Genomic DNA, 25893 nt, shown 5'->3' with positions numbered 1-25893 from the left:
AAAGTTAACTTGACTGCTTTTTCCTCTCAGTTTTTCTGAACCAAATGATTATGCAAGAGTGAGCCAGTTCTAGTATTGTTCTTGGCATCCCATTTGCTATTCACTAAGCTAGCAAAGTGCACACTGAAGAATACAATTTAGAACAATGGAGCAGACTTTTCCCTACAAAAAGCACATTTTCACAAATGTGCTGGCCAGTTCAGTTACCTTGTCTCGCAGCTCAGCGATGATTGCGAAATATGGAGAATAATCCTTGCCCTGAATCCCAGCAGCAGTAGCGGAGGAGCTGTGCCAGTCTCTGATCTTCTGTTCCAGCTCATGATTAGCAGCTTCTAGGGAGCGCACTTTGTCCAAGTAGGCAGCCAAACGGTCATTGAGGTTTTGCATTGTGGCTTTTCCATCGCCAGTGAATGCTGCATCTCCACCTCCAGCTCCAAAGCCACCTCCAAAGCCACCTCCAGCTCCAAAGCCACCTCCAGCTCCAAAGACACCTCCAGCTCCAAAGCCACCTCCATAGCCACTTCCAGCACCAAAGCCCAAACCACCAGCACCACCACCAAATCCAGCACCACCTCCTAAACTACTGCTTGCATATCCACTGCCACCAGATATAAGGCCGCTGGAGAGTCGAGTAGATACTGAACTAGAAATTCGGGGTCCCACACTGCCACCATAATGGCTGTGTGCCTTTCGAAACATTCTTGTTGCAGAGACAGGCGACTTCCAAATTGCAACTGGATGCTGGACAATGAGAAGCTGCTGCTGCTCTCAGGGAAAGCGAGAGGATTTATAGACCCTTGTGTGAGGCGGTGCAGCATCACAGGTGGAGGCGTGTGCTTTCCCATCAAAGAGCTGCCATGCCTGCAGGGTCAGTTGTGTAGTGCTGGGGCGGGGATGAAGCCGTGTCAGCAAGCTCATCTGCTTGTCTTGTTAGGTCATCCTCACAAGATTTCCAATTTCCAACTCACTAGGCAAAGTAAACTTACACTTGGGTGTGCATTGCATGCTTATCTCCCTCTTCACAGAGGTAGGGAATGAGCAGGCAGGCTGGTACAGGGCTCTGTTCTGCTAGTTTGATGCAACGTATCAGATGGCTAATTAAGATTTGTTCCTGTGAGCATGCTTTATTTGAATTTTCCTGTGTTCATTTGCTGGACATCCCTTGTTGCCATCTCATTGCTATATGCTTCAAACTGTGTCTGCAGGACACTCTCTGTCGACTCATTTTTGACCACCGCAATATGTGATTGTAGGACATTGTGTCATTATGCCATTGTCCTATCTGCCTCTGTGTTTTTGTAGAATAATAACTGCTGTCCATTGCAGTGCATATCTGTGTGACACACCTTGCTGTTCACCTCAGTTTAACTGTAAAATACAAATCACCTGCGTCTGTCCTTGTCAGGACATTTCTGCCAGCCACTCACTGCTTTCAGCTTCAATGTGCCTGCAGGGCACCTGCTCTTGACAGAAATCTGTTTTAGCGGCATGAGGCCAAGTTCTGCCTCGCCCTCATTGTTTGTGGGACATCTGTTCCTTCTCATTTGAAGGTGTTTTTGAATTTGAGCAGCTTGCATTTTTCATTTGGAAAAAGTGTTCATATAACTTGATGTCCTTTATGGTGTTACTTCCTTTTATCAGTAGTTTTTCCTTCTTCTTTTCACACTGATGCAGTTTCACCAGAAATAAGTCAATGCAGGACATTTAATAATGAACACTATCTGCTATTGACTGTTGGTAATCAACTACAGCAAGTGTTTTTTTTTTACTGTTGTCCACACAAATCCCATTCTGACACACCCTGCTCTGTCCATAGAGAATCAGCTACTGTCTGACATATTCTTTTGTAGAAGAAAGGGGCAGTCTAATGTTGTCCTTGATCTCAGAATGAGACCATGCAGGCTAAATATTCACAAAGTAAAAGCTTACTTATGCATAACTTCTAAGGAAAGATTATACAACAGTAGGAGATCTTAAAGTACAAAACAAAAAAGGGAAAGTTATTAACCTGCCAACCCTCTGGGCCTACTTAGGCATGCGTGTTCCTTGTATAACCAGTCTAGTGGCTGATCCATTTCCCATCAAACTGTTAAACCAATGCTTCTCTCTGTCACCTCCTCTGCCTCTCTTAGCACACTGCTTTGTCTATGAGACACTATCTACAGTCCACCATAGAACCTCTCTTTGACATTTGCTTCGGTCCTTTCTAATTTGTGCCTGTATAACCCCTCTCTCCTTCTGTTTAAATGTGCATTAATTCCATTATACTGTAGTTCTGCAGGAAAACTGCTACTATCCACATAACTCTTGCTTTTGTCCAATAAATACATGTGTAGTATATGCATTATATGGTTTATCAGTGTGTTTCTGCCTGACACTTGCTACTCTCCATTCTAAGGTTCAATATGTCTGCATGATGTTCACGACTTCGTACTTTGAGACTCTCACATTATGCCATTTGCACCACTTCAGTCAAATGTGTGCCTGCTGGTTAATCTTGTACAGTCCATATCCAGTATGTATTACCGCCAGATATTTGACCATCACCAGCTCTAAATCTGGGCTCGCTCTGATCGCTGAACACTTACTCATTTTTGAAGGAATGCCCGTTTCTCTTTAACTTTCCTCACATGCGATCCTGTAAACTCTCTTTGAAGGTTAGGTCCAGATGTTGATGTAACTTTGTTCTGTGACACTTTGTTCTTTCTCCATTCATTTTATTGTTACCTGTTAGATATATTTTCCAGTATAACATTCCTTTTTTCATCTAGTTTTATAGACAACTATTTCATTATGTTCTGTATTGTTTCTAAGCCCTTAGTAAAGTTATAATGTTCATTGTGTAAAATGTTATACAAAGACTTTTTGTCTTAATCTTAGATTTCATGAATCGCACAAATGAACAAACCTTCTATCACACTCACACTGCTGAACCTAGTCTTTAATTCTTTGGAACTGTTGGAGGAAAACCCATGCAGGCACAAGGTGAACATGAACATTGACTGGGCATGAGCCAAGAACCTAGAATGATGGGCACATGAGCAGTTACTGCTTTGCCATTGTGCAGCTTATGTGGATACGTAAACAGCAATTTCAAACTTTTAACATTATTTATAAGTACATAGAGGGTTTTGCACTGGTTGGGACTGCTGCCTTACAGCCGCAGAGTAGTGGGCTGTAAATGTGGCCAAGTCTCGTCATGGAGTTCCCATCCATTGTCAGTGTATATTTTTTTTCTGGTTTCTACCTTCATTACAAAGACAGGCAAATAAGGTTAAATGATATAAGAACATTTTCAAACAGGCTGTGTTTAATCAATTTATTCATGTTTTGTATTTATATATATTTTTCTGTTTTTATTTTTGTATTTTATTTTCATTTTGATTCATTATTTTTTCTTTTTTCATGTTATTTCTGTTGATTTTGTTTATTATTAGCCAATAATGTATGTCTCTTGAAGTCTGCATGTGTTTCTTGTGCTTTGTAGGTGGTTTCCCACCCTGATGTCATAGCTTTGGCTTTATATTCAAGCCAGAAGCAGGATTCATCAGCCAAGCATTTTATTCTGTAGGATTATGAGTATTGCTATTTGTTGTTGAATTTTCTGTTTTATTATTCTGCTTTGTCTAAGGTTCTGTTTCTGGATTACTTTTTAGGACTCTGTGGAGCCTTGCTTTTCATTTTTTTCCTATTTTATAAATAAATACTTTTTTTTTTACAAAGATCATTTTAGGACCCTTTTGTTCACAAGCCAAGGTTTACAGTGCCCCTCCTACTTAAGGAGCTTTCTGATATTTTTTAGAACTGTTAAGTTTCTTTGAAAGGCTTTGAACCTGATTGGACCTGTGGCAGACCTTTATACGAGGGATGTTCAAAAAACTTCCGGACTTTTATATTTTGTTGGAAACGGTGAAGGCAGGAGGAGTAGTAATTGCACATTAAAAAGTTGGTACGATGCTGGGAAAATTCCATCGCAAACAAAGGTGACTATGTAGAAAAGTAATGTCATTTAATTTTGAAATTCTTAATAAACACAGTTAAAAAAAATGCAGAAACTTTTTGAACATCCCTCATATTTGGTATTAAGCCCAGTTGGGGCAAGGACTTTCCAGGCAGGCAAAGGAAGCCCGGCCTGTCCAGTAAAAAGTTTTAGTGAAGCCTTTTGGAGACCGTATACCCCGATTCACCATGCGTGTGTCTCCAGTTCCAAAACAATCCACAGATTACATTTAATGAGATGTGTGATGTATTCAGCACCTTTTCAGTTTGATGTCTTTCTTTGCACTGAAACCATCATGCTAGTTTTTGTTGTGTAGCACAGAACTCAGAACAGTCTTCTCCCCTTTTTCTCTCCTTCTGCCTTAAATTTTACTGATATTGAAAATGGGGGAAACCTTACGCATAACATCAGATTTCACGTTTTTTTGTCCTCTTGTCTTGACTTCAATTATTGGAGCACACAACAACATTATCTCCACAAAAAACAGAAATCTCCTAATTTGGTATCCAAGCCTCCTAATCTGATATCTCGCAGAATTTCTAGCAAACAAAAACGTGACTTCAAAACAAGTATGATAGACAGCAGTCAGGTTCAAATTGCTGTGAATTAGAGAGTAATTTTGACATTGCAAATAGAAAAGATAAAAAAAATAACATGAATAATTTTGTAAAGACGGTCAGCATGTTTAAGATCAATTAGTTCAAGAGAAAATGTGATTACAGTAGTTCTCCGGTTCAGTCTAGGGGTTGGTCTCTTGCTGCAGTCTGCAGGTTTTTGTCCTAACTTCAGTTTTTAATTAGACTCCTGAGCCGATTAGGCAAGCTATAACTTCAAAGCTTCTGTGTTTCAGTGTCAATCCAAAAATTACAAAACTGGGTTTGCTAGTTTTTTTTACATTAATTTAGCATGTATTGATAAATATTTCATGTGTGTCAAGGCCCTCCACAGACCCATGGGTGACTTAGCTCCTTAAGTGAGACCTGATTAAAACCATGCAGCAAGTGAATACCGGGTTCTTTAATGCAGCGCTGTATTTTTCTGTGCGAGGCTTAGGCAACTCATCATGATTGTGGCTCCATTCTCACTCAATCATTTCATCCAGTGGGAGTGGGTTATTGGGGAAAAGGTGTCCTGCCATCCAGAACACTCCTATGTTAGATCTGACCCGGTCTAGTGTTCTTATCAAGGTTGCTAATATTTTCATCCTCAATATCTTTAGAATGTTTTAACTCGCCCATGAGCACGCTAATGGGGACAACTTTTCAGGATTCATTGTCATTATTAGGATACACTTAAGGGAACAACCTCTACTGAGAAACAGGTGAATCGGTAGGGCAATGACAAAAGACAATTAAGCATTTAAAGCTGTAGCCACATATTTTAAAATTTCTTGCAAGTATAATTCACACACTATTGTACATTTCTAAAACCAAAATAAGAGAAATCTGATAATGAGATCAATTGAAGGGAAAGTGACTAACTAAAATTTGTTGAAACAGAAGCCTGGATCCACAGGGTGCCTCGAGGACTAAACTTGAGAAGTACTATTACTCACAGAAGGTGGACTTGAAAATGAAAACTTGAAATTGTCACATATTTTCAAAAGGTAGACCTGTAGTGAATGTCTTCTAGTTATCTGGAAATTAAACCTTCGACTAGATTGTAAACAATAGTCCAATTATTTGTAGAACTGAAATATTTGTGTTTTTCCTGCACGTTACTCGATCTCCTCTGCATCCACCCTTCACTTATTTTAACACCCCTATGAACCCGAGTAAGACCTGCTACAATTAAATGATTTTTTTTTTCCATCAGTGCTTGGCAAAGCAGGATCCTACGAAGTATTAGAAAATGGCGTTCTGTAGTCTTCTTAAATTTATTGAAGCCCTCACTTTAGGTGCAGAGCCCCACCAGTCAAGCTGGCAATACAAGAGGTGGCACATAACCAGTGACTGATGCTGACTTACATGTGGCCAGTTTTCATTTATGAAACTAATAGTTGATATTTATTTATAAGAACTTCTCTGAATCACAATAATTGGAGATTATTGTTTAATGAAAGTCTATACTTTAACTTACATCACACTTCTGTTACATTGTTTAATCTTGGTCAATTGATAGAATCCTAAACCACCCACCACAACATATTGGGAAAAGATTGCCCTACTTTACTACAATTAGAGGGAAAATACATACCATACATATATAAAAGTATATAAAAGAAACAAATACTGCAATCCTTGCTACTTGTCTTTAGAAATACAAAGTAAAGACACAATAAGATAATGAAACAAGAATTAAATTCATGAAATTCACAATCAGGGGAAGTTTGGTTTATTTCTCAGCCTAGCTCCTTTCAAACATGGTGTCCTTATTACATTTGCAGTAATGCTTAAGCCTGTCTGGTGTAGACTTTGGCTTGTATGCAGGGCTCCTGAATCTGTTCAGACTCTTTTTCTTACCCTTATTAAAAATTCTGGCTCCAAGGTCAATTCCCACTTAAATTCTGCCACTCATATTTACTATAAAATGTGTTCCTTCCTCTGCTTTCAGGTTTATTTTTTAACTGATTCTGACTCAAATTCTGTGATTGGCCATGACTTCTCTTCTAGCTCAGATTTGAGGACCATGGTCACTCAAGATGTTCCACATTAATTGCACTCTGTGATTCTGGTGTCAGCCCCTGAAGTGTTACAGATTCAGGTTCTGGTTCAAATTCGATATGTAGTACAGGCTCTTGTGCTAATTTTAGCTCAAGACTTATGTCAGGCTTTGATTCTTGCTCTAGCTGTGCTGTTAATGCATATGCTGGTAATTGTTCTTGACTTATTACATATTCTGGTTGAAGGTCAGATTCCATATTTATTGATGGGTCTAGTTTTAGTTCCAGGTCCTGGCCAGTAAGAGAGACCAAATCCAGACCTATTGTGGATTCTGCTTCTGCTTCCAGCTCTGCAGTTAATGTAGAAGCTGGTTCAGGTTTCAGCCCCTGTCTTATTACAGACTGTTGTTCGGGGTCTGATCCCATGCTTACGGAAGACTTTACTTCTAAAATGAACTCCTGGTTGGGCAGAGATTCAGATTGTTGTTCCTGATCCAAATCTATTGAAGATGCTGATTCTTGTGATTTCACTATATCTGTTGCATGCCTTTGATCTGGATTTTGGTCTAGACTTACTGAAGACTCTGTGGTACATTCCAGCTCTGCATTTAAGAAAAACGTAGGTTCTAGTTTCACCTGTAGATCTGTTGCAGATTCTATTTCCCTTGGCAGCTCAACATTTTTGCAACTGCTGGGTCTGATTCTCTCATTTTGTGTATAAAACATTCTTGGAGCACTGTGGGATCTGGATCTAGCTTTTAATTTTGAGTTTGGCTCCAGCTCTGTCGCCAATGCATATACTGGTTTGGGTTCCAGTTCTTGACTTATCAGAGGCCCTTTTTGTAGGTCTTGTTCACTGGTTATTGACACCTCTAATCCTAATACCAGTTCCTGGCAAATGTCAAATTCTGGGCCTGGTTCCAGCTCCAGGTTTACCACAGACTCTCCCAGACCATCCATCCTGGGCTTCTCCTCTGTTGCTTTGTCTCTCTCCATCTTGCTTTGTTGCACTGAGTTTAAGCCTGGTTCAGGAGTAATAAAAAACAAAATGTCACCTATAAGATGGATTTACAATCAAGTAGCAAGTTTTTGAGCATGTCGTCTGGTAAGAGTGTTAGCCAGCAACAACTGGAATTTAAGATTCTTTCCCACAGCCTAGTGGGCAAGTAGCCAATAAATAAAATCTGCCAACATGGGGCGTTGATATGTTTGTCATCTAATTGCCTGGCACATGTTGTAGTGCCATGCCTTGATAACTGGCATCTTGGGAGGAGAGACACACTCCCTGAAACAAATGCTAGAGGCTTGGGCAGAGCAGCTGCAGGCATCCTGGGGACATTAGCTAAAACATGTCTTCTGTGCATCGCCATAAAGAAATCCAAATGCAGCACGTTAGGTGACCAAGGAATAATAGGCCGAACCAGAATTTCTAAAGTCACTGGATTCAAATGTCCCCACTGACTCAGTTTGATTTGATGAGAAATTTAGCAGTAACCCTGTATCTTAGTAAGCCATGTTGAACTATGAATGAAGAAAACTGTTTAGATTAGGAATGAGCAAGTTCAGGTTCAAGGAGGGTGGTGGATGGGGATGGTGAGAGTTTGGTGATCTCAACATCCTAATTCATTCCTAATTTATATCTCTTAACAAGCTCTTTTTCTTTGTTTGTTGTTTCTACATTCTGATTAACTTAACAGTTTCAGTTTACCTTTTAAGAGAATGTATGTTTAGGCTGTTACATAGTATTTACTGTTCATCCAGTCATTTTCTCCATTCATCCACCTAACCTGCTTATCCAGTTCAGATTCATATGGATCCATCAGTATTCTAAACCAGTTGGATCTAGTTTTAGTGTTATGGGAAGAGTCACATTCTATCCCAGCAGCATATTGGCCTCAAGGCAGGAACTGTCCTGAGATGTGTGCAGATTCCATAGTGTTTTCCTGTTTTAAAAGCATTGCATGGTCGTATCATAAGATTGGAGCCTCTTTTCTTGTTTCTATCAAAGAATTATTTAAAAGACTGAAGTAAACAGGTATGAATCACAATGTTTTGCCCTGAGAAGTGGCAGTCTCTTGCCATTGTGTAAATTTCTACGTGGTTCCAGTCCGGGTGTAAACTACTGAACCAACATAGACAGAGAGATAGTATTTTAATAAGGGAGGACGAGAAGATGATCAGTGGTAACAAAATCTTTGGCAAAGTGTGTTAACACGAGTTAAATGAGTCTTTTTACCAAAACCAAAACCAAACCTAAATAATTCAGAGCCTAGTTTAATTTCACCAGAGAGCCAATAATTAAAACCTGCTGGCAAAGATTTTAATTTCTATCCACAATTTCGGATGGCTTGTTCACACTTGTGTTAATGATAGTATGCACTATTCTTCCCTGGCCAACTAAGCCCAGCAACTTTGCAGCTACTAAGACAAAAACTGACACCCACATGAAAACAACATGGCATCAAAGCGAGACGTGAAAATATTTTAAATCTCATCAAATACATTTTTATACCAAAATGACAAAAATTTGAATTCTACATAAATCAAAGGCCTATATGGTGACGAAAATACTCCGGAAAAAACATAAGCAGTGATTTAAAATCTCTCTATTATAAAAGAAAATCTTGAGACAAGACTATTGCCAAGAGATTTTTTCAAGTCTTGCCTCCTCTCAACCATTTACGGGTAATGGCCCACGCCCACGGTCCACTCACAGACACAGTTCCCGCACTCTCAGCTCTTATAAATTTTTACGTTTTCCTCACTTTAAGTTCCCAATAAAAGAAGACTTATTATGTCCAAATTTCATCCCGAAGGGTTATCAACAGAAGAAATGATGAAATCAAACAGATTAACGCGAAAAGTGTCGATCGGTTACACGTCAAATTGGTTAAATGCGTATCAATAGACTATGCTGAAACAGTTGGTGGTGATGGTGCGGAAGTTGAAAACATCAACTTACAATATCTTGTAGAATGTCTACAACCATTAACACCGTCCAGTTTTCCACCGGCTGAATTACTGTTGAAAGAAGGATGTATCGTAATTTATTTCTGAGGGATGGGCTGTGCAATAGAACAAGATTAGTTGTATTCAAAATTGGTCAAACAATTCTGACATGTACAATTTTAACAGGCGACAAGAAAGGTAATGTAGTACATCTTCCGTGGATAACATTAGACACCAAAGGAGATCTTGATATGCCATTCGTATTAAAACGTTTACAGTTTCCCGTTAGAATAGCTTTTGCAAAGACAATTAACAAATCACAGGGACAAACATTCGAAAAAGTCGGTTTATTTATTAGAGAGAAAGAAACGATATTCACTCACGGGCAGTTATACGTTGCGTTGTCATGATGTAAGTCCAAACACGAAATCAAAATTCAGTGTGATATTGACGAAACGTTAATTCCAAATATTGTTTTTACTGAAGTTTTACAGTAAAAGTGTAAGTTTAAAAAGTATTTCCTTGTTAATTTCAAATCCAAACAGAACGAAAATGTATAACGCAACAAATACCTCTAACGCAACATGAAACATAATTTTCTTTCAATTTGTTACGTTTAACTATTTTCTACTATGGTTAATTACTCACTGTAATGTAAAATAGTTAGTTGAGTTATGCATATGTAACAATCATATGAAAATAACAATCTGTTTAAATTGTACATCCGCTTCCCCATACGTGAGCATCAGATTCACGAAGTGGCTAGCGAGTAGCGCCAGCCCGGGGGTTGGCGAGCTAAGTGACCAGGGAGCAGAGGCCCCTAGAAATTCTAAAGGAAAAAAATCATAATAACTACAGCCAGGTAACTGTAAAAGCTGGAAAATTATAGAAATCCACACAAATATTTCCCACCAAAAACAATTTTATCCTATTTACAAATGCATAGGTACTTAAAAAAACTAAGTGATTAAAAATTTGACATTAATTGAAGGCACTAAAATTGTTCATCCCTGGTTTGGAGATATGGGTACCATAAAAAGTGAAATATAAAAAAGAATATGAAATGATGTGATTCATCTTGTTAGCCACATTCACTTTTTCCCAGTTTAAGGCACTTCTTGGATTGTTTCAACTTTTTGCCAAAAGCAAATGTGTATTTTATATGTGTGTCACATTTTACCCATTTGAAGCTCTGTATGTCATACTGTAATTCCCAAAGCAGAAAGTCCTCATTTTCAACAAAGTGAGATCCCAATATGTGCACCTTAAGTGGATCAGGAGCTTAGCAAAGCTAAAAGGGAGGTACAAGATTTCCGGCCTAAAACACTGGTCATGGCTGTATATGTCCTAATTAGAAAAACAGTCAAAAAATGCCCAATAATTGTGTACACCTCAGAGGGACTCCTGAAAGCACTACAGAAGTGATATGAACATCAATGAGTGAAAAATCTTTAACATTTTCTTAGAGTGACTCCCAGAAATGTTATGAGATTGGATACGACTAGCAGTCAGAGGAAGATCTGATATGTTTGGGAAATGAAAAAGTCGTACAGGTACTCATCCAAAACATGACACATCAATATGAATGCCGATGAGTGAAAAATCCAAAACATTTTTCTAAATCTCAGAGTGACTTTGGGAGTAGATAGCAAGTGGCAGCAGTTGAAAGAAGACCTAAAATGCCTGCTGAAAGTGCATCAAACTGTAACCTTTCAAAGGATGGGACACTGTTCTGCTAGGAAATGGAATAGTGTAAATAGTGTATAGAAATAAGGGACCAGGAGATGAAATGTAGTTAATAACGGGCCAAAGTTTGAAAACCAGGAAATCTCCTACTCAAAACATTAAAGCCAAAACGCTAAATTATATCAAAATCAGTTTTTAAAAAGCGAAGGATCAAGCACTAAAACACACTACAGAACAAAGTACTGTAAGTACTCTAGAAAGTACACTCCTGTGTCATTGCTGTAGAGTAACGCAGCAGCAACCACATATAAAATAACTCGGTCCATGTAAAAAAAAAAATAACATCATGGAAAGAAGGAAAATGATTATGATGATCTCAAAACAAAACCTAGACTAAAAAATGAATGATAGAAATAGGTTCTTAAGCATAAAGAAACAAAAATGAATGCAAAAGGTCTCAGAAAATGCAGGAAACACGACAAACATTCTACAGCAATCCAGATTTTATCAGGCAGTAATATAAGTCAATGTGTCACATCCCATTCACTTGCTGATCTCTGGCAATAGCATCTACTCAGTCATCTCCTGAGGATTAGTTTGAGTTTAAACATCATATTTTGGTTTATTGTTGTGGTGGACGGCTGGGGCCTTTGCCTGTCTGAGACGTCCCTGTGATGGAAGGACCAGGGGAGAGGACATATTCGGAGCAATACCTTCACCAGAACACGAGGGGACAACCCCTCTGGTTTACACCAGGGCCACAGGTTTGGAGCTTAGAAGCTCAACCCTGCTGGGGCCTGTTACAATCGCCTGGGGGCTCCTGGACAGTTCTGGAGCCCTGGACAGCAGCACTTCCAAGTGCTGCCAGAAGAGGATCCGGGTGCACCTGGAGCACTTCTGGGTGCCCATGCAGAACTTCTGCCACACCCGAAAGTGCTGCCGGATGAGGATCAGAGAGCACCTGAAGCACTTCCAGTTGCCCATGCAGCATTTCCGCCACACCCGGGTGCACTATAAAAGAGGCCGCCTCACTCCGGTCGAGGGGCCAGAGTCGGGAGGTGGATGACAAAGCTTGATGGGAGAGGACTGAAGGCGGCAGAGAAAAAAGAGAGACAGGAAGAAGAAAGAAAGACAGAGAGAGAGAAGGGACAGAGCAGTATTGCTATAGAGTGTTGTGTTGTGCTTGTGGGAAACGGAGAAGGCGTTTCCCACAATGGAAAAGGAAAATAAAAGCATGTGCATGGACTTGTGTCTCTGTGCCTGTCTATGTCCGGGTTTGGGAAGCTGTACGTCCCTGTGACTTCCACACTGTTCAAACAGACTTATGGCGCTTATCTCCTAAAAATGGCTTTTTTGAGTATTGGACTATAGTTTATGAACTGCTCAACGATTTTTCTTTTGCCTCATTCATAATGCCTACAGTTTTGTTGATTTGTGCTCCTTGACATTTTCCTAATTCCTGATTTCATTTTCATCTACTTCCAGGGTCCTGTTTATGACTGCTGCTCACACTGACTTTCCACATCCTTCACAGTGTCTGACTTCTATTATTGAATCTACCAATGACCTACGAAGCCCTCACTTCTCTTTACTGGCACAACTGAAAACTTCTCACTCAGTAATGGAATAAAAGTGGGTACACAATGGACGATGTGAAGTGGATGATGTGTGCACCAATAGTATGAAGCAACCAAACATAAAAACGCAGAAACTTTTTCCAAACCACCAAGCAGCTAATTTTTTTCTTATTTGCATGAAATGCATTGATGAGCCCCTGAGGTCAATCACCATCATGGGAAGGAGCTGGAGGTAGTGCAGTCCCATAAAAACCTGGGGAGGGTCTAACTGGAGAGCAGACTGAACTGGGTGGACAACACAGGTCTGCTACAATGAAAGGGGCAGAGCAGGTTCTTAATTTTTGAGAAGGTTCAGGTCATATTTTGACATACAGTATGTGACAGTTCTACTAGTCAGTAGTCGCTAGTGAGCTTTTCTACAATACCATCTGCTTGGGGAGTAACGTCACACAATTAATGTAAATAAACTGACAAGAACGTGCAACTACATTACAGGACATTCTAGAAACTGTGGCAGAAAAGAGGATCTTGGACAAATTATAGAACACCATTTACTAAATCTGCCTATGCTCTCTACTGCACCTTGTTTTGGGGCATCTTTAAAAAGTGGCTCATTTCACCACAGTGTGTGCTACGAAGCCCTGACAGGGCATGGTATTGTACACATCCACCAGACTCTATAATCCCTCCATCTTCAAATTAGGCCCATTGGCACTGGAGTAATGTTCCTTTAAAGGTGCTATACATCAGTGTTTCTCAACACAATTTTACCTTTTTAAATGTACTGATGACACACAAGCTGTCCCCCGAGATGAAACAAGCGCAAATGGAAGTGCGTGGTGGTCCCATCATGAAATGTGCACAGATTCAAACGAGTATAAACGTAAAGTGCTGCATTGTTGATCGCATAGGCAACCCACCACAACCCACTCACTGCTCACTCCGCAGCCCACTGCGACCCACCAGCTCACCCAATAATAGCAATCAGCAACCCACAGGTGGCAACCTGCAATCCAGTGATTGAGAAACACTGCTATACATTACAAGTACACTAGTATATTATGTGCTCAGTTCTGATTTTTAAATATTATTAATTTATTTTGTTACTGTTTTGCACCCTGACGTTTATGTTGTATATTGTTTCTGGAGCGGGGTGAATTTCATGTCAGGGATCAGATTTACAGACTTGTATGTGAAATGTGTGTAATGGATTCCTTATGTAAGTTTTGTTGCAAGAGCACATATTGCAAACATCAAGAGATAATCGTTACCTGCTTCTTTCACTCGTCTTTTTTGTTAAGTCTTGCTCCTGGGAAACTACAGAGTATTATGCTCTTAAGAGACATGTTTAATGCTCCATTTTTCTGACATGCTCCAACAGCAGAAACAAACATGTCTAATCATGGAAATCCTCTGTTTTTTCAGTATAAGCTGCATTTTATTGAGAAGTTTTAATGTCTTCTTGGGTTTAACTTGCGATACGTATGGAGATTTAAGGAGATTGGCAGCGTGTTGCACGTGCAAGTAAGAATTTGACTACTCTGTACACCCGATAATAGTGACTCTATGCACCTATCTTTCTGTCCATTATATAGTGCCTTTTATCTTCTTATCTATCTGTCAAATGTGATTTTCCTTGTGCTCTTCAATACCAGTCGCTCGAGGGGGCCTTTGCTTGCGTACTACACTTTACCGTACTTTAGCCCAAAACCTCATTACAGATCACAGATTTCAAAACAAAGCCAGCAGATGCATGTACAAGCAAAAAATTCCACTGTGCTCACCTGGGAGGCAGTTGTTGGAAATCGCTGTCATTTCCAGGTCTTTTTGGCTAAAATTCAAAACAGACACTCATCAGGAAACTTAACTGCAGAGCTCCTGATTTCTAATGGGTGTGTCTCAAGATGGGTTCTCACCTGGTCTCCTGCCCATCCAGTAAGCGTCTGTAGTCTGTGATCTCTGTCTCGAGGTGGTTTTTAATGTCCAGTAGTACCTGGTAGTCCTGGGCCTGGCGCTGGATATCATCTCGCAGTGCACGCAGTTCATCTTCCAAGTGGGCTGCCCTCTGCTGGTGCTCCCTCAGTTTGTCTGAATAACTTGACTCTGTGCTCTGCAGTATGTCCTCCAAAGACTTGTTCTGTTGGAGGACGGTTATGGAAGAGACTGATTAGCCGCTCTTTAAACACTCTTGACAGTAACACCGCCAGCAGCTCGAAAATGCCTTTCTAAATTATAGAATATAGGCAGATTACCATGCGGTGACAGAGTTGCAGTTCAATCTCCAAGGCCTGCACTTGAACAGTTAGGTTAGTGACTTGGCTGTTGCTGCTCTGAGCATCTGTGCCACTTTTAGCCATTGCCTGACTGAAGGTGGTGGCCTGCATCTGGATAAAAAAAAGTGAGGATGAGGCAGCCAGCGGTATAACACTGTTAAGCCCGCCAAGGCGCCCTTGATTACCTTACTGTTACTCCAGGCCTCCGTCTGTCTCCTCTGCTTACTAATGAAGTTTTCATATTCACTCCGGATATCAGCCAAAGCATTGGTCAGGTCAGTGCTGGCAATGTCTTCTACCTGCACAGTAATAGATTCCTCTTTTCTCAGATGGCTAATGGCTTCAATTTCCTGAGAGAGGCAGGAAGAAGATATTTGTGAGTTGGAAAGCCATCTGATTCCGGACATCTTGGACCAATAAGACAGTAGAATAGAATGCCAGTGATCTCTGCATAAAACACCAAGTGTTGGATTGCACTAGGAATATCAAGAAGAAATAACTAAGACATTGGGTGTTAGGTATGCAGTTGAAAAAATAATACAAGAATGAATTGAACCGCATCTTGCTCCATCAGAAAGACCATTAGGACAAGATGATTCTGGTGATTTTACACTGGTGTGCAGAAATGATGAGACCTGGTGATAGTCTACCAAGGTGGAGTGTTTGCTAAGACAGTTGATTTTTCATTGTAACAGAGCACCACCTGGTGGAAACTCTAATGCATACAAACGTCCAGCAGCAATTGCACATATAGCAAAAGCATTAAATAAAAGAACATTCCTAATCCAAATTGGCATTTCAAGGGAACAATCAGGGCACCAATCAATCGTATGGACCACTTACACACATATCCACAATTGCTAAGGACCCGTCACCAGTTTACCTAATCAAAGAGGAAAAGAGGAAGGCCTAAGAGAAGGTTTATGGATGTGGTGAGAGAGGACATGCTGGTGATGGGTGTGACAGAGCAAGATGACAAGGACAGGAGGATATGGAACAGGATGATCCACTGTGGTAACACCTAATGGGAGCAGTGGAAAGAAGATGAAAATGATTGCATCACTTTGCCACCATTTTGTTTACCTATGTTCGCCTTCTTTTGTTTCCTTGGTTATGACCCGGATGTGCGCAGCCTGTGATGTCTTTGAGGCGATGGGATAAAAGGACATCAGTGAGGCCATGTCACTAGCCAGGTAGCACCATTGGTTCTTGCAGTTTATTTTCATAAGTTTTCCTTGTACTTTGTTAACAAATTTTTGGCTCTCCTTTCAACTTGGATTTTTAGTTCTCACCTAAAGGTTTTGATGCTCATATTTTGAACTCTCGATTACTGACTATGTTTCTTCTCCTGATCCTTTTCCTCATCTTGTGTTATGTTCTTTCTGTCTTAGCACACCAACTGACCATATCCCTGTTTAACCTCAAGGGGCCGCGGTGTCAAGTTCAGATCCTGGAGGGCTGTAGTGGCCACTTTCTTAATCAGTAACCACTTACTGCTCCCCATGGAGCTTGCTTTATGTCCTTTAGTTTTTATTTACTCCCTTTTAGAATTCAGAAATGTTGCATCTTTTTTGAAACAAAAAATGAAAGTGTGAAAAATATTGATCTGCTCTGGTCCACAAAACATTTCAGTAGTATTCTCAATAAAGAGCAGTTCTTGAAAGATCTGGGGCCTCATGTATAAACGGTGCATATGTACAAAAATGTTGCGTACGAACGTTTCCATGCTCAAATCACGATGTATAAAACCTAAACTTGGTGTAAAGCCACGCACATTTTCACCGTAGCTCCAACTCTGGCATACGCAAGTTCTCTGCTCGGTTTTGCAAACTGGTGGCACCCAGTATCAAAGCAGTGCTACTGTTCCTGTGTGGTTACCCTTTCTTTATTAGATGTACATCCCTGATGCAGCTTTATCATATAAACTGACACTAACTGCATATTATTTATTAGTTTAAGGCATCTGATTGTAATTAACCTGTAACAATATAATGGTCCATGGAATAGCCAAACTATTCTAAATACCATAACTGCTTTAGCGTTGTCACTCTCACTGCACCTTCTTTTTCTTCTTTCAGCTGCTACCGTTAGGAGTTGCCACAGCGGATCATCTTTTTCCATATTACTCTCACTACACCACTCTGAGTATTTATATCACTGTATCTGAGTGGGGAATCACAGATCTACAGCAGCTGATCGGAAAGAGAATTATCGGTATACAGCATCAAGCACACGCTGCCTCAGCCATGCTGTCTATTGAACTGCTCTCACACAGCCAACGCTTCAAAGCCTTTCCTGTACTGACCTCACGGTTCAGACACAGTTTCATCCCAAGAACTATAAATGCACTCAATCAGTCCATCAAGTGCTCCTTGTAGAACTGTTTGTACTTATAAATACAATTACCTCACTGTAAACTTACAATACAGTTTTAATATTGCACAACCTGAGCCACTTTATAAAGCGTGTATTTACATATGATGACGATATAATTTTTAAGAACTAATGCAGTAGAATATGTTTATTATATTATACAGATAAAACTTTAACTTCATTTAAATAATCTATAGTGTTAATAATTAAACATGTGAGGACACGGTGCCTCAGCGCCAGCGAGCTGCTGGCGCTCCGTTCACAGATTGTTCCTGCCTCACACTGTATTCTTGCTGGTGCTGACGCGACACTGGAAGGATAGATGGATAGAATAATTAAACACGTACTACGAAAGATATTTCAATGTTCCTTAAAAGTTTTAAAGAATCAACATTCTAAGCTTACAGATGGCTTAACATGTATCACAGAGCTGATTGTGTGGCGATTGGGTATTTGGAGAAAGAAAAGTAAGGACAGGAATTGGGGGTTAGTACGTTTGAAAGAGACAGTACTGCTGCAATAAAGTATTTCATCAGAGATTGCGCATGGCGCAGCAAACATCTTGTGTGAGACATGAACAATCACTGCGTCACCATGTTCCCATGTTTAATAACATGCTTTAACTCCTATCATCATGAAAATGATATCACATATACATCTCAGTATTTTAATTATTCAGAGAGCTGTAACATTACGAATGTAATGGATTCTTAAAGCCTGTTTAAGAAGCACGTACTGATTTACACACATAGAGCACATAGAAGAACACATACAAAACAAAGCATTTTACGTGCTACTTTACAGTAGTTACGATGGGATTTAAGAAACTAAACATTAAACGATTTTAAGATGAAGTGTATGATGTTCTACTTTAATGACAAAATAAACTACGTGAAATTTTGAGATTAAAGTTAACATTTCATGCTTTTTTCCCACTGTGTGCTTTATTTTTTCTCTGTACCCTAATAAGCCTTCATATGACACTCAGACGGGGATGTTGTGTACACACATTTCCACTTTTGCCTGTACGCCATGTTTTAGTGTGAATTCTACGCACACTGTTATACTTGAGGCCCCTGGTATGTCAGGTGTGATGCTAAAAAGCTATAGAAGTAAATAATGAGTTTCATTGGCAGGAAACATTGGCTTCTAAATAAGAAATTAGCATGACAGTAGTGGCCGTCCAGACCACATTATCTGTTGGTTCACTTTGCATCTTGTTATTGCCTGGCAGACAATTAAGGAAAGAACAAACATTTAATGTTTTTATACGTAAACTCTAGTATTTTCATATTGTTTACAGAAGTATTTTATCTATTCTAAAATGACCGAAAACGTATGTGATGTAATCGTCTTTTAGCACTAGGCATGCACGCAGCATTAACATCTATAACCGGGCATACACTGTGATTTTAAATTTCCCTTTTGTATCTTTGACTTGTTATCAGGGCCATCTTATCAGCATTATAGCACAAAGCAGTGCACTGGAGCCCCTACCTACACAACCACTCAGCAAGTCTCAACATACGTAGATTAGCATGGGGCCCCTATTCTCGTAGGGCCCCCGGGCAACTGCCCAGCGTGCCCATGCGTTAATTAATTTTAACTTTATAAGAACTGTTAAGAACTATCAATCACTTCACTGCCTCTGAGCTGACCTGAGTTCATTTCCTGTTGAAGGGAGCTTGTTTCTGTGCTGCTGCTCTGCATGTTGGGTTGACTGGCGACTCTCTATTGACCCAGTATGAGTAAAGCCAGGTTTATACTTCACGCGACGCATGCTCCAGGACGCTCCTGCTACACAAGCGGTGTACTGTTTATACTTGCATGCGTACTTTATGTAAATCTTGAAGATTCCACCAGGTGGCAGTGCGAGATATCATCACGGTGAGAACAGGTTCGGCTTTGCTGTGTTGTGAATTGCCTGGAACACCCATTAAATTCCGATGACAGCTTGCTGCAATATCTCTGAAAAACATATTTAATGATTAAATCCATCAATCCAGGGATGCGCCCATTCCAGCTAGCATTGGGCAAGAGGCAGAAACAATCCCTGGACGGGGCATCAGCTCATCGCAAGGTGAATACAAGCACTCACATACACTAGAGTCATTTTAGTGTCACCAAATCTGCATATCTTTGGAAGGAAACCGGAGCACACTGTGGAAACCCAGCAGGAAAACATGGAAACTCCAGGCAGGGAACTCCCTGCAACCGCAGCGCTACCGCTCCACCCCCATGTCACCCCCATGTGCGTAATTATTAACAGTATTCATTATTTAAATGAAATTAACGATTTATCTGTAAAATGTAACATTCATACTTTAATGCTCTCCATCATGAAAGTGGTATCAAGTATAAATCTAAGGATTCTAAATGTGCAGGGAGTTGGAATATCATACATTTAATGTGTTCTGTGTGGTGATCTACTGCTACTTGCCACTGCTGTCAGGTCAGGAGGAAGCCCCAGAAGCTTGTAGCGATTAACAACTGGGTCGGTTTTAAGATGACGTTTCTCTTCTCCTTTCATCTCTATTGCCCAGTTAAACTAATCAATTTAAGTATGTTTACAAGCTTTAAGGTTTACCCCATTGGCCATGCTCTCTTTCTCAGGGGTGGGGGTCGATCTGTTTTCAATCCTATTTTTTGTAAAAACTGATCTATTTGTATCCTGCCTTGTGCCCTGTGTTGGCTGGGATTGGCTCCAGCAGACCCCCGTGACCCTGTGTTCGGATTCAGCGGGTTGGAAAATGGATGGATTATCTATTTGTATGGAATGATTAAAATTAATCAAATTAAAAAAAAAAAAACAATATTAAATTAAGGGCGGCACGGTGGCGCAGTGGGTAGTGCTGCTGCCTCGCAGTTGGGAGACCTGGGGACCTGGGTTCAATTCCCGGGTCCTCCCTGCGTGGAGTTTGCATGTTCTCCCCGTGTCTGTGTGGGTTTCCTCCGGGTGCTCCGGTTTCCTCCCACAATCCAAAGACATGCAGGTTAGGTGGATTGGCGATTCTAAATTGGCCCTAGTGTGTGCTTGGTGTGTGGGTGTGTTTGTGTGTGTCCTGCGGTGGGTTGGCACCCTGCCCGGGATTGGTTCCCTGCCTTGTGCCCTGTGTTGGCTGGGATTGGCTCCAGCAGACCCCCGTGACCCTGTTTGGATTCAGCGGGTTGGAAAATGGATGGATGGATATTAAATTAAAGAGTGATAAAAATGCAGGTGTAACAGACAGTAACTTTGTATAATGTTAACGTTTACTCCCCCGGGTGGAATTGAAGAGTCGCATAGTGTGGGGGAGAAACGATCTCCTCGGTCTGTCAGTGTGACATTCCAGCTCTCAGCACATTTAGAATCCTTAGACTTATACTTGATATCACTTTCATGGTGAAATGCATTAAAGTATGTATGTTACATTTTAGAGATGAATCGTTAACTTCATTTAAATAGTGAATACTGGTAATAATTACACATATTGGGATGGCACGGTGGGCAGTAGTGAGTCACGTCCCTGGTGTTCCCTGCCTGGAGTTTGCACGTTTCCTTCCAAAGACATGAAGGTTTGGGGATTTGGTGACGCTAAACCGACGCTAGTGTATGTGTATGCTTGTATTTCCCATGAACTGATGCCATGTCTAATGATTGTTTCTGTCTCGCGCCCGATGATTGCTGGAATGGGCACATCACTGGATTGATGAATTTAATCATTAAACATCCATCCTTTTCGGAGATATTGTGGCAAGGTGTCCTCGGAATTTAATGAACGCTTCAGGCAATTTACAACACAGTGAAGCCGAACGTTTTTTCGCCGTGATGATATCTCGCACTGCCACCTGGTGGAATCGTCCAGATTTACATAAAGTACACGTGCCAGTATAAACAGTACACCGCTTGTGTAGAGGTGGCGTCCGCTGCAGCACCTGTCACGTCGTGTGAAGTATAAACCTGACCTAAGTGTTCATGTGAATATGTGGGTATGCACTCCTTGACAGTCTTGAATCTCATCAGCTGTGCGTTCCTAAATTATGGAAGAATACTCCAGCAAATGCTTTGGCCCTCTGTGACTTACTAAAGTACTTTGCAGGTTCAGCAAATGTTCAGTGAAAGGTTCAGGAACAGTGACATAATGGATGCCAGTAAAATATTGCAAATCACACAATTGCTCCGTCCCGAGTAGGACATTAACCTGCATCCAGCCCAGGGGTTGGTGGCAGGATTGACACTCCGGCCACTGTAAACAAAACTTCACTATGTTCCATGCCATTCGGACGAGTGTGGTGCTGAGGTGTCACCCGTTGCACATTTGTGCTCGGGTCTTAATTTAGAATCCCGAGGTGGTTCGTCATTTGGTGGGTGCGTTGTGTCATTGCACGTTCCCAACGACATTGTGTCTTCTTAAAATGTTTTCTTATTTAAAATTCTTGTCCCAGGCTCCTTCTTTTACGCTTGACCATGTTAACCTACCAAGAGGCGACCTGCCACAATTACCCAAGTGCCATCCTCACCCTTCTGTGGTTGCTCTTCAGGTCATCGATCTCATCCTGCAGGCTCTTGACTTGCACCTCAAGCTCAGTCTTGGTTTGGCTCAGCGTATGCAGCATCGTCTTCAGCAGGGCTACGTCTCTTTCAGCTTGGTACCTCAAGTCCTGTTCATTCTGAAACCTGACAACAGTTGGAAGAGGATACAGGGGTCAGCGTTTCATACAAGGGTCTCCCGCCTCACTAATTCAGCTCCTGACATATCTACCCAGAAAATGCCAAGAAAGTGCATATGTCCCATTAAGAAGGTGTACTCACGTATTTTTCTTATCCTCCAGATTTAGCTGGGAATTGGTAATTTCCAGGAGGATGTTCTGCCTGTTCCTGCTTGCGATGCCCACCTGGCAAGGATAAACAAGACCAAGGCGTTACTATAGGAGTGAGTGTGAGATAAGAACAGTTGTCTTTGAAAGAAATGAAAATGATCTCCTTGTTAAAGAAATCATTGCTGTGCCTTTACTGTTATTATTAAATTACCAATACACACCCTGTTTACTTCTTTTAGGTATTGAGGACATCTTGTCACTGTGTGAGGTCACCTGCTAGTGAGACTGGATTTGATGTAAAGTGCAGTTTAGGTCTTAATGACACCCAAGAGACATAATGGCACTAGAAGATAGACCTCTTCATTCTTAAACAGATAATGCAAGACAGGGGCTCATCAAAACTTCTCAAAGTCCCCGATAAAAATGATCCACCAGAATTCATTGTGCTAAATGTAATGAAATGGATGGCACAGGGGTGTTGTGCTTAGTGCTGCTGCCTCCATGTTCTAAGGATCTGAGTTCAATACACAGCAAGTGGAATCTGTGCAATCTCTTCAGAGGTTACAGGGACTTCCACAGATCATTCAGTTTCTTCCCATACATCTAAGATATTCAATTCCGGCCAGATGGTGACTCTGAATTATTTGGTAAGTGTGTGTGCAGGGGGGTGCACTGGCATCTCAACCACAAGTGGTCCTGACCTTCACCACAAGCCTGTTTCTCTCTTTGATACCAGGGTGCTTTACCGTGTTAGCCATTATGAATGTAGTTAATCTTCTTTATTTATTTATCTGGTTTGTACAATGCTATATACTGTATACGTTGCTGTTCTTTATTATATTCTGTAAGTGCCTTGAGCATGGGAAAGGCGCTATATAAATAAAATTTATTATTATTATTATTAGTGAGAAGTCAAGCAAAATGACACCTTTTACTGGCTAACTAAAAAGATTACAACATGCAAGCTTTTGAGGCAACTCAGGCCCCTTGCCTGAAGAAGATGTAATCTTACATCTTGCCTGAAGATGGGACCTGAGTTGCCTCGAAAGCTTGCATATTGTAATCTGTTTAGTTAGCCAATAAAAGGTCTCCCTTTGATGATAAGTTAAAGAAGGAAAAAAAATGGAAGTTAACATTGAAGCGGTAAATGAGGACACCTAGTGGACACTAAGAAGAAGTGCATCCAAACTGGAGCGGAGACAACACTTCTGCAGAGTGAAATTCTGAGAAATTCTTTCTAAAAAGTGGGACGCACGCAGCTTTTCAGAACCAGGAGGGTTACGAAGTAGCATAGTTATGGCAAACGCTTCAATAGGCTAACTTTATTTGGATAATTTTTATTGTCTGTGCTCAAAACATCTTATATATAAACGTCTACGCGTGGAAGTATGTGTATGTGTGTGCGCGCGCATCTGTCCGGTCCGGAAGTAAGAGGTGGAGTCAGGGTAAGGGCTCCGCCTCCGAGGAAACAGACAACTCGCTTAGCCACTAATAACACAAGCGAGGCCAGCACGTCAGCAAAAAACGAAACCTCAGAAGAAACACAACGTCGCTTAGCCGCTAACATCGGCAAACCGGTACGGTATCCCTTTTACTTTTCCTCCCCACGCTAATGCACAATTGATGCGCGCACGAATCGAATCCTCCTAGGAGAGCAATAGTTTCTAGGACCCCGGTTATAGCACGGGCTTACACGGCTATATAAGTCAATGTGTGTACAGTATGTGTATGTATGTATGTGTGTATGTTCCAGCATCACTTCCAAACGGCTGGAGCAATTTGTGTTTTTTAAATTATATTTTTCTCAAACAATTAAAAAAAAAACACTTTATTTTCCTCCCGTATATTTCAGCAATGATAGCTAGTATTGAATAAGAAACACAGGCCAAAATAAGAGCTAACTAAGATCCAGCAAAGCTCTATCAGTGGCATAGATGGTTCAGATAATATAGGTGATTATAAAGTGCATATCACTTGTGAGGAACGGACCACCCACTCCCCCACCCACCTACCTACCTACCATAACATGTAACCAGTTACATTATGTGTGTATCTGTGTGTACTTACAAGAGACTAGGATAACAGGGTGTGGGAGGCACTGCAGTGGGTTTCCTCCATCCAGGACCACTGCCCAGACAGAATTCCGAGGAGTCGTCTGGTAGTTGGAGGAGGCCACTCTTCAGATGGGAGGTTAAAGGAGTCCAGCTCTGCAGAAAGAGCTCAGGAGGCCAACGTCTATACCACCCAACACTTGGGGGCAGCAAAAGACTGCAGCTGTGCCCTGGCAACAAGTAGGGGTACTTGACTCTATAAAGATCCAACTGTATGACTTGCAAATGGTAGGAGCAGCTTTGTTCCCGAAAGATGGGCATGACTCCGGAGGTGTTCTTGGGTTCACCCTTTTCAGAAGATCTCTGGTCATTCAACCAGATGACCTTGGAATAGGGTATGGAAGAAGAGGCAAGGGCTGACATAGAGTGAAGGAAGGTAAGGTCCAGGGTGCAGGGCCGTCTTAAGGCATGGGCATGCTGGGCAGTTGCCCAATGGGACCCCATGAGCATAGGGGCCCCATGCTATTCTATGTATGTTGTGACTCGCTGTACTCAAAGTACTGACTCAGCCATTTGTAATGAGCAACATGCCAACCAAACATGTTTGTATCTTCATAGGAGAAAGTCCAAAACATCAATTCACGGTATTTTTTATATCATGGACTTCAGCTCTAATGGAAAATTCAAAATATTTTAACCATGCACTTGCACGCATCAACACATGTATTCAGTTAAACACAATGTCCTGGTACACCCATAAAGAAATGCCCCCGAACACTTGACCTACAAGGTGGCACCAGGCTCACACTGGAGCTCCAAAGCACCAAAAGAATTGATGCCTACCTGTGTCTGCAGGTCGCTAATGGTCTTCTCATATGCGCTGTAGTCGTTGCCCTGCTTCGCTAATCTTTCCTGCATGAAATCGCAGATTTGCTTTTCCAGCCTGGCATTGGCGGCTTCCAGTGAGTGTACAGTCTTCAGGTAGGTGGCCAGACGGGCATTTAGGTTCTGCATGTTTTCTTTGTCACTTGGTTTGATGCCAACAAGACCAGTGTAAGGGTCAGGACTACTGGACTGAGTGTTCACTTCGCCGTTACCAAGGGCAGCAGCCAGGCCCTTTGTGAGGGTCTGTCTGGAGACCGGCCCACCAAAGCCGCCTGTGCCAGGCTGAAAACTGGGCATCATCCTGCTCATTGAAGTCCTCCCATTTATCATCTGAGAGACTGCAGTAGGCATGCTGCCCAGCACAAGACTGCGACTGGAGAATGAGGCGGTCATGCTGTCTTAGTCTCCAGAAAGGATGAGCCTGCGTGTGCATGCCTTGGTTTAGCTGACTAAATCAATGGACCTCACGCACTTATCTCTTTATATAAACTCAGAGATGACCACGGGGGCTGATTTGTTTTCCGCCTGTCGAATACGCCAGCCCATAGCCGTTGTGCATGAGGATAATAGACATCAGCCCATCAGTGTAAACTTTTAGATGTTGGGCTAATTGAAGAGGACAGGGCCTCAGGAGAATGGCTGGTTTGCATGGGTGGAGCGGATTAGGTTGGCAGCATCCCAATACCACAGGCAGCCT

General features: G+C 41.3%; 2 protein-coding genes across 10 annotated transcripts in view; both read right to left on the bottom strand.

The window, feature by feature from the left end:
• Positions 1-771, bottom strand: part of LOC114665305 (keratin, type I cytoskeletal 15-like) — a 76490-nt gene extending 75719 nt beyond the window's left edge. For 3 of the 9 annotated variants that reach the window (XM_051918756.1, XM_051918755.1, XM_051918758.1), the window contains exon 1: positions 208-771. In XM_051918756.1, the coding sequence (XP_051774716.1) occupies positions 208-699 (492 nt within the window). In that variant the 5' untranslated portion in view covers positions 700-771. The remainder of the gene's footprint in view (positions 1-207) is intronic. The other 6 variants (XM_028819788.2, XM_051918770.1, XM_051918757.1 and 3 more) reach the window with 5 other exon arrangements.
• A 4496-nt stretch (positions 772-5267) lies between these two features.
• On the bottom strand, positions 5268-25660 carry LOC127525852 (keratin, type I cytoskeletal 19-like). Its single transcript, XM_051918772.1, has 8 exons — positions 25155-25660; positions 22253-22335; positions 21961-22117; positions 15273-15437; positions 15067-15198; positions 14731-14951; positions 14599-14645; positions 5268-7624 (listed from the first exon to the last, which is right to left on the bottom strand). The coding sequence occupies exons 1-8, from the start codon at positions 25587-25589 to the stop codon at positions 6633-6635; spliced, it is 2232 nt and encodes a 743-aa protein (XP_051774732.1). The 5' UTR covers positions 25590-25660; the 3' UTR covers positions 5268-6632.
• Between the last annotated feature and the right edge of the window lie 233 nt (positions 25661-25893).

The sequence above is a fragment of the Erpetoichthys calabaricus genome, chromosome 14, assembly GCF_900747795.2.
Source record: "Erpetoichthys calabaricus chromosome 14, fErpCal1.3, whole genome shotgun sequence".
NCBI classification, from domain to species: Eukaryota; Metazoa; Chordata; class Cladistia; order Polypteriformes; family Polypteridae; genus Erpetoichthys; species Erpetoichthys calabaricus.
The sequence above is the reverse complement of the archived record's forward strand: the minus strand, read 5'-3'. Positions and strand labels throughout refer to the sequence as shown.

Excerpts from the sequence above, each read along its gene's own strand:
- LOC127525852 (XM_051918772.1), bottom strand. The coding sequence starts at position 25,589 with ATGACCGCCTCATTCTCCAGTCGCAGTCTTGTGCTGGGCAGCATGCCT. Across the intron at positions 22,118-22,252 it reads CTGGAGGATAAGAAAAATAC|GTTTCAGAATGAACAGGACT; the intron begins GTGAGTACACCT and ends AACTGTTGTCAG. Across the intron at positions 14,646-14,730 it reads CTGGATGGGCAGGAGACCAG|CCAAAAAGACCTGGAAATGA; the intron begins GTGAGAACCCAT and ends TTTGAATTTTAG.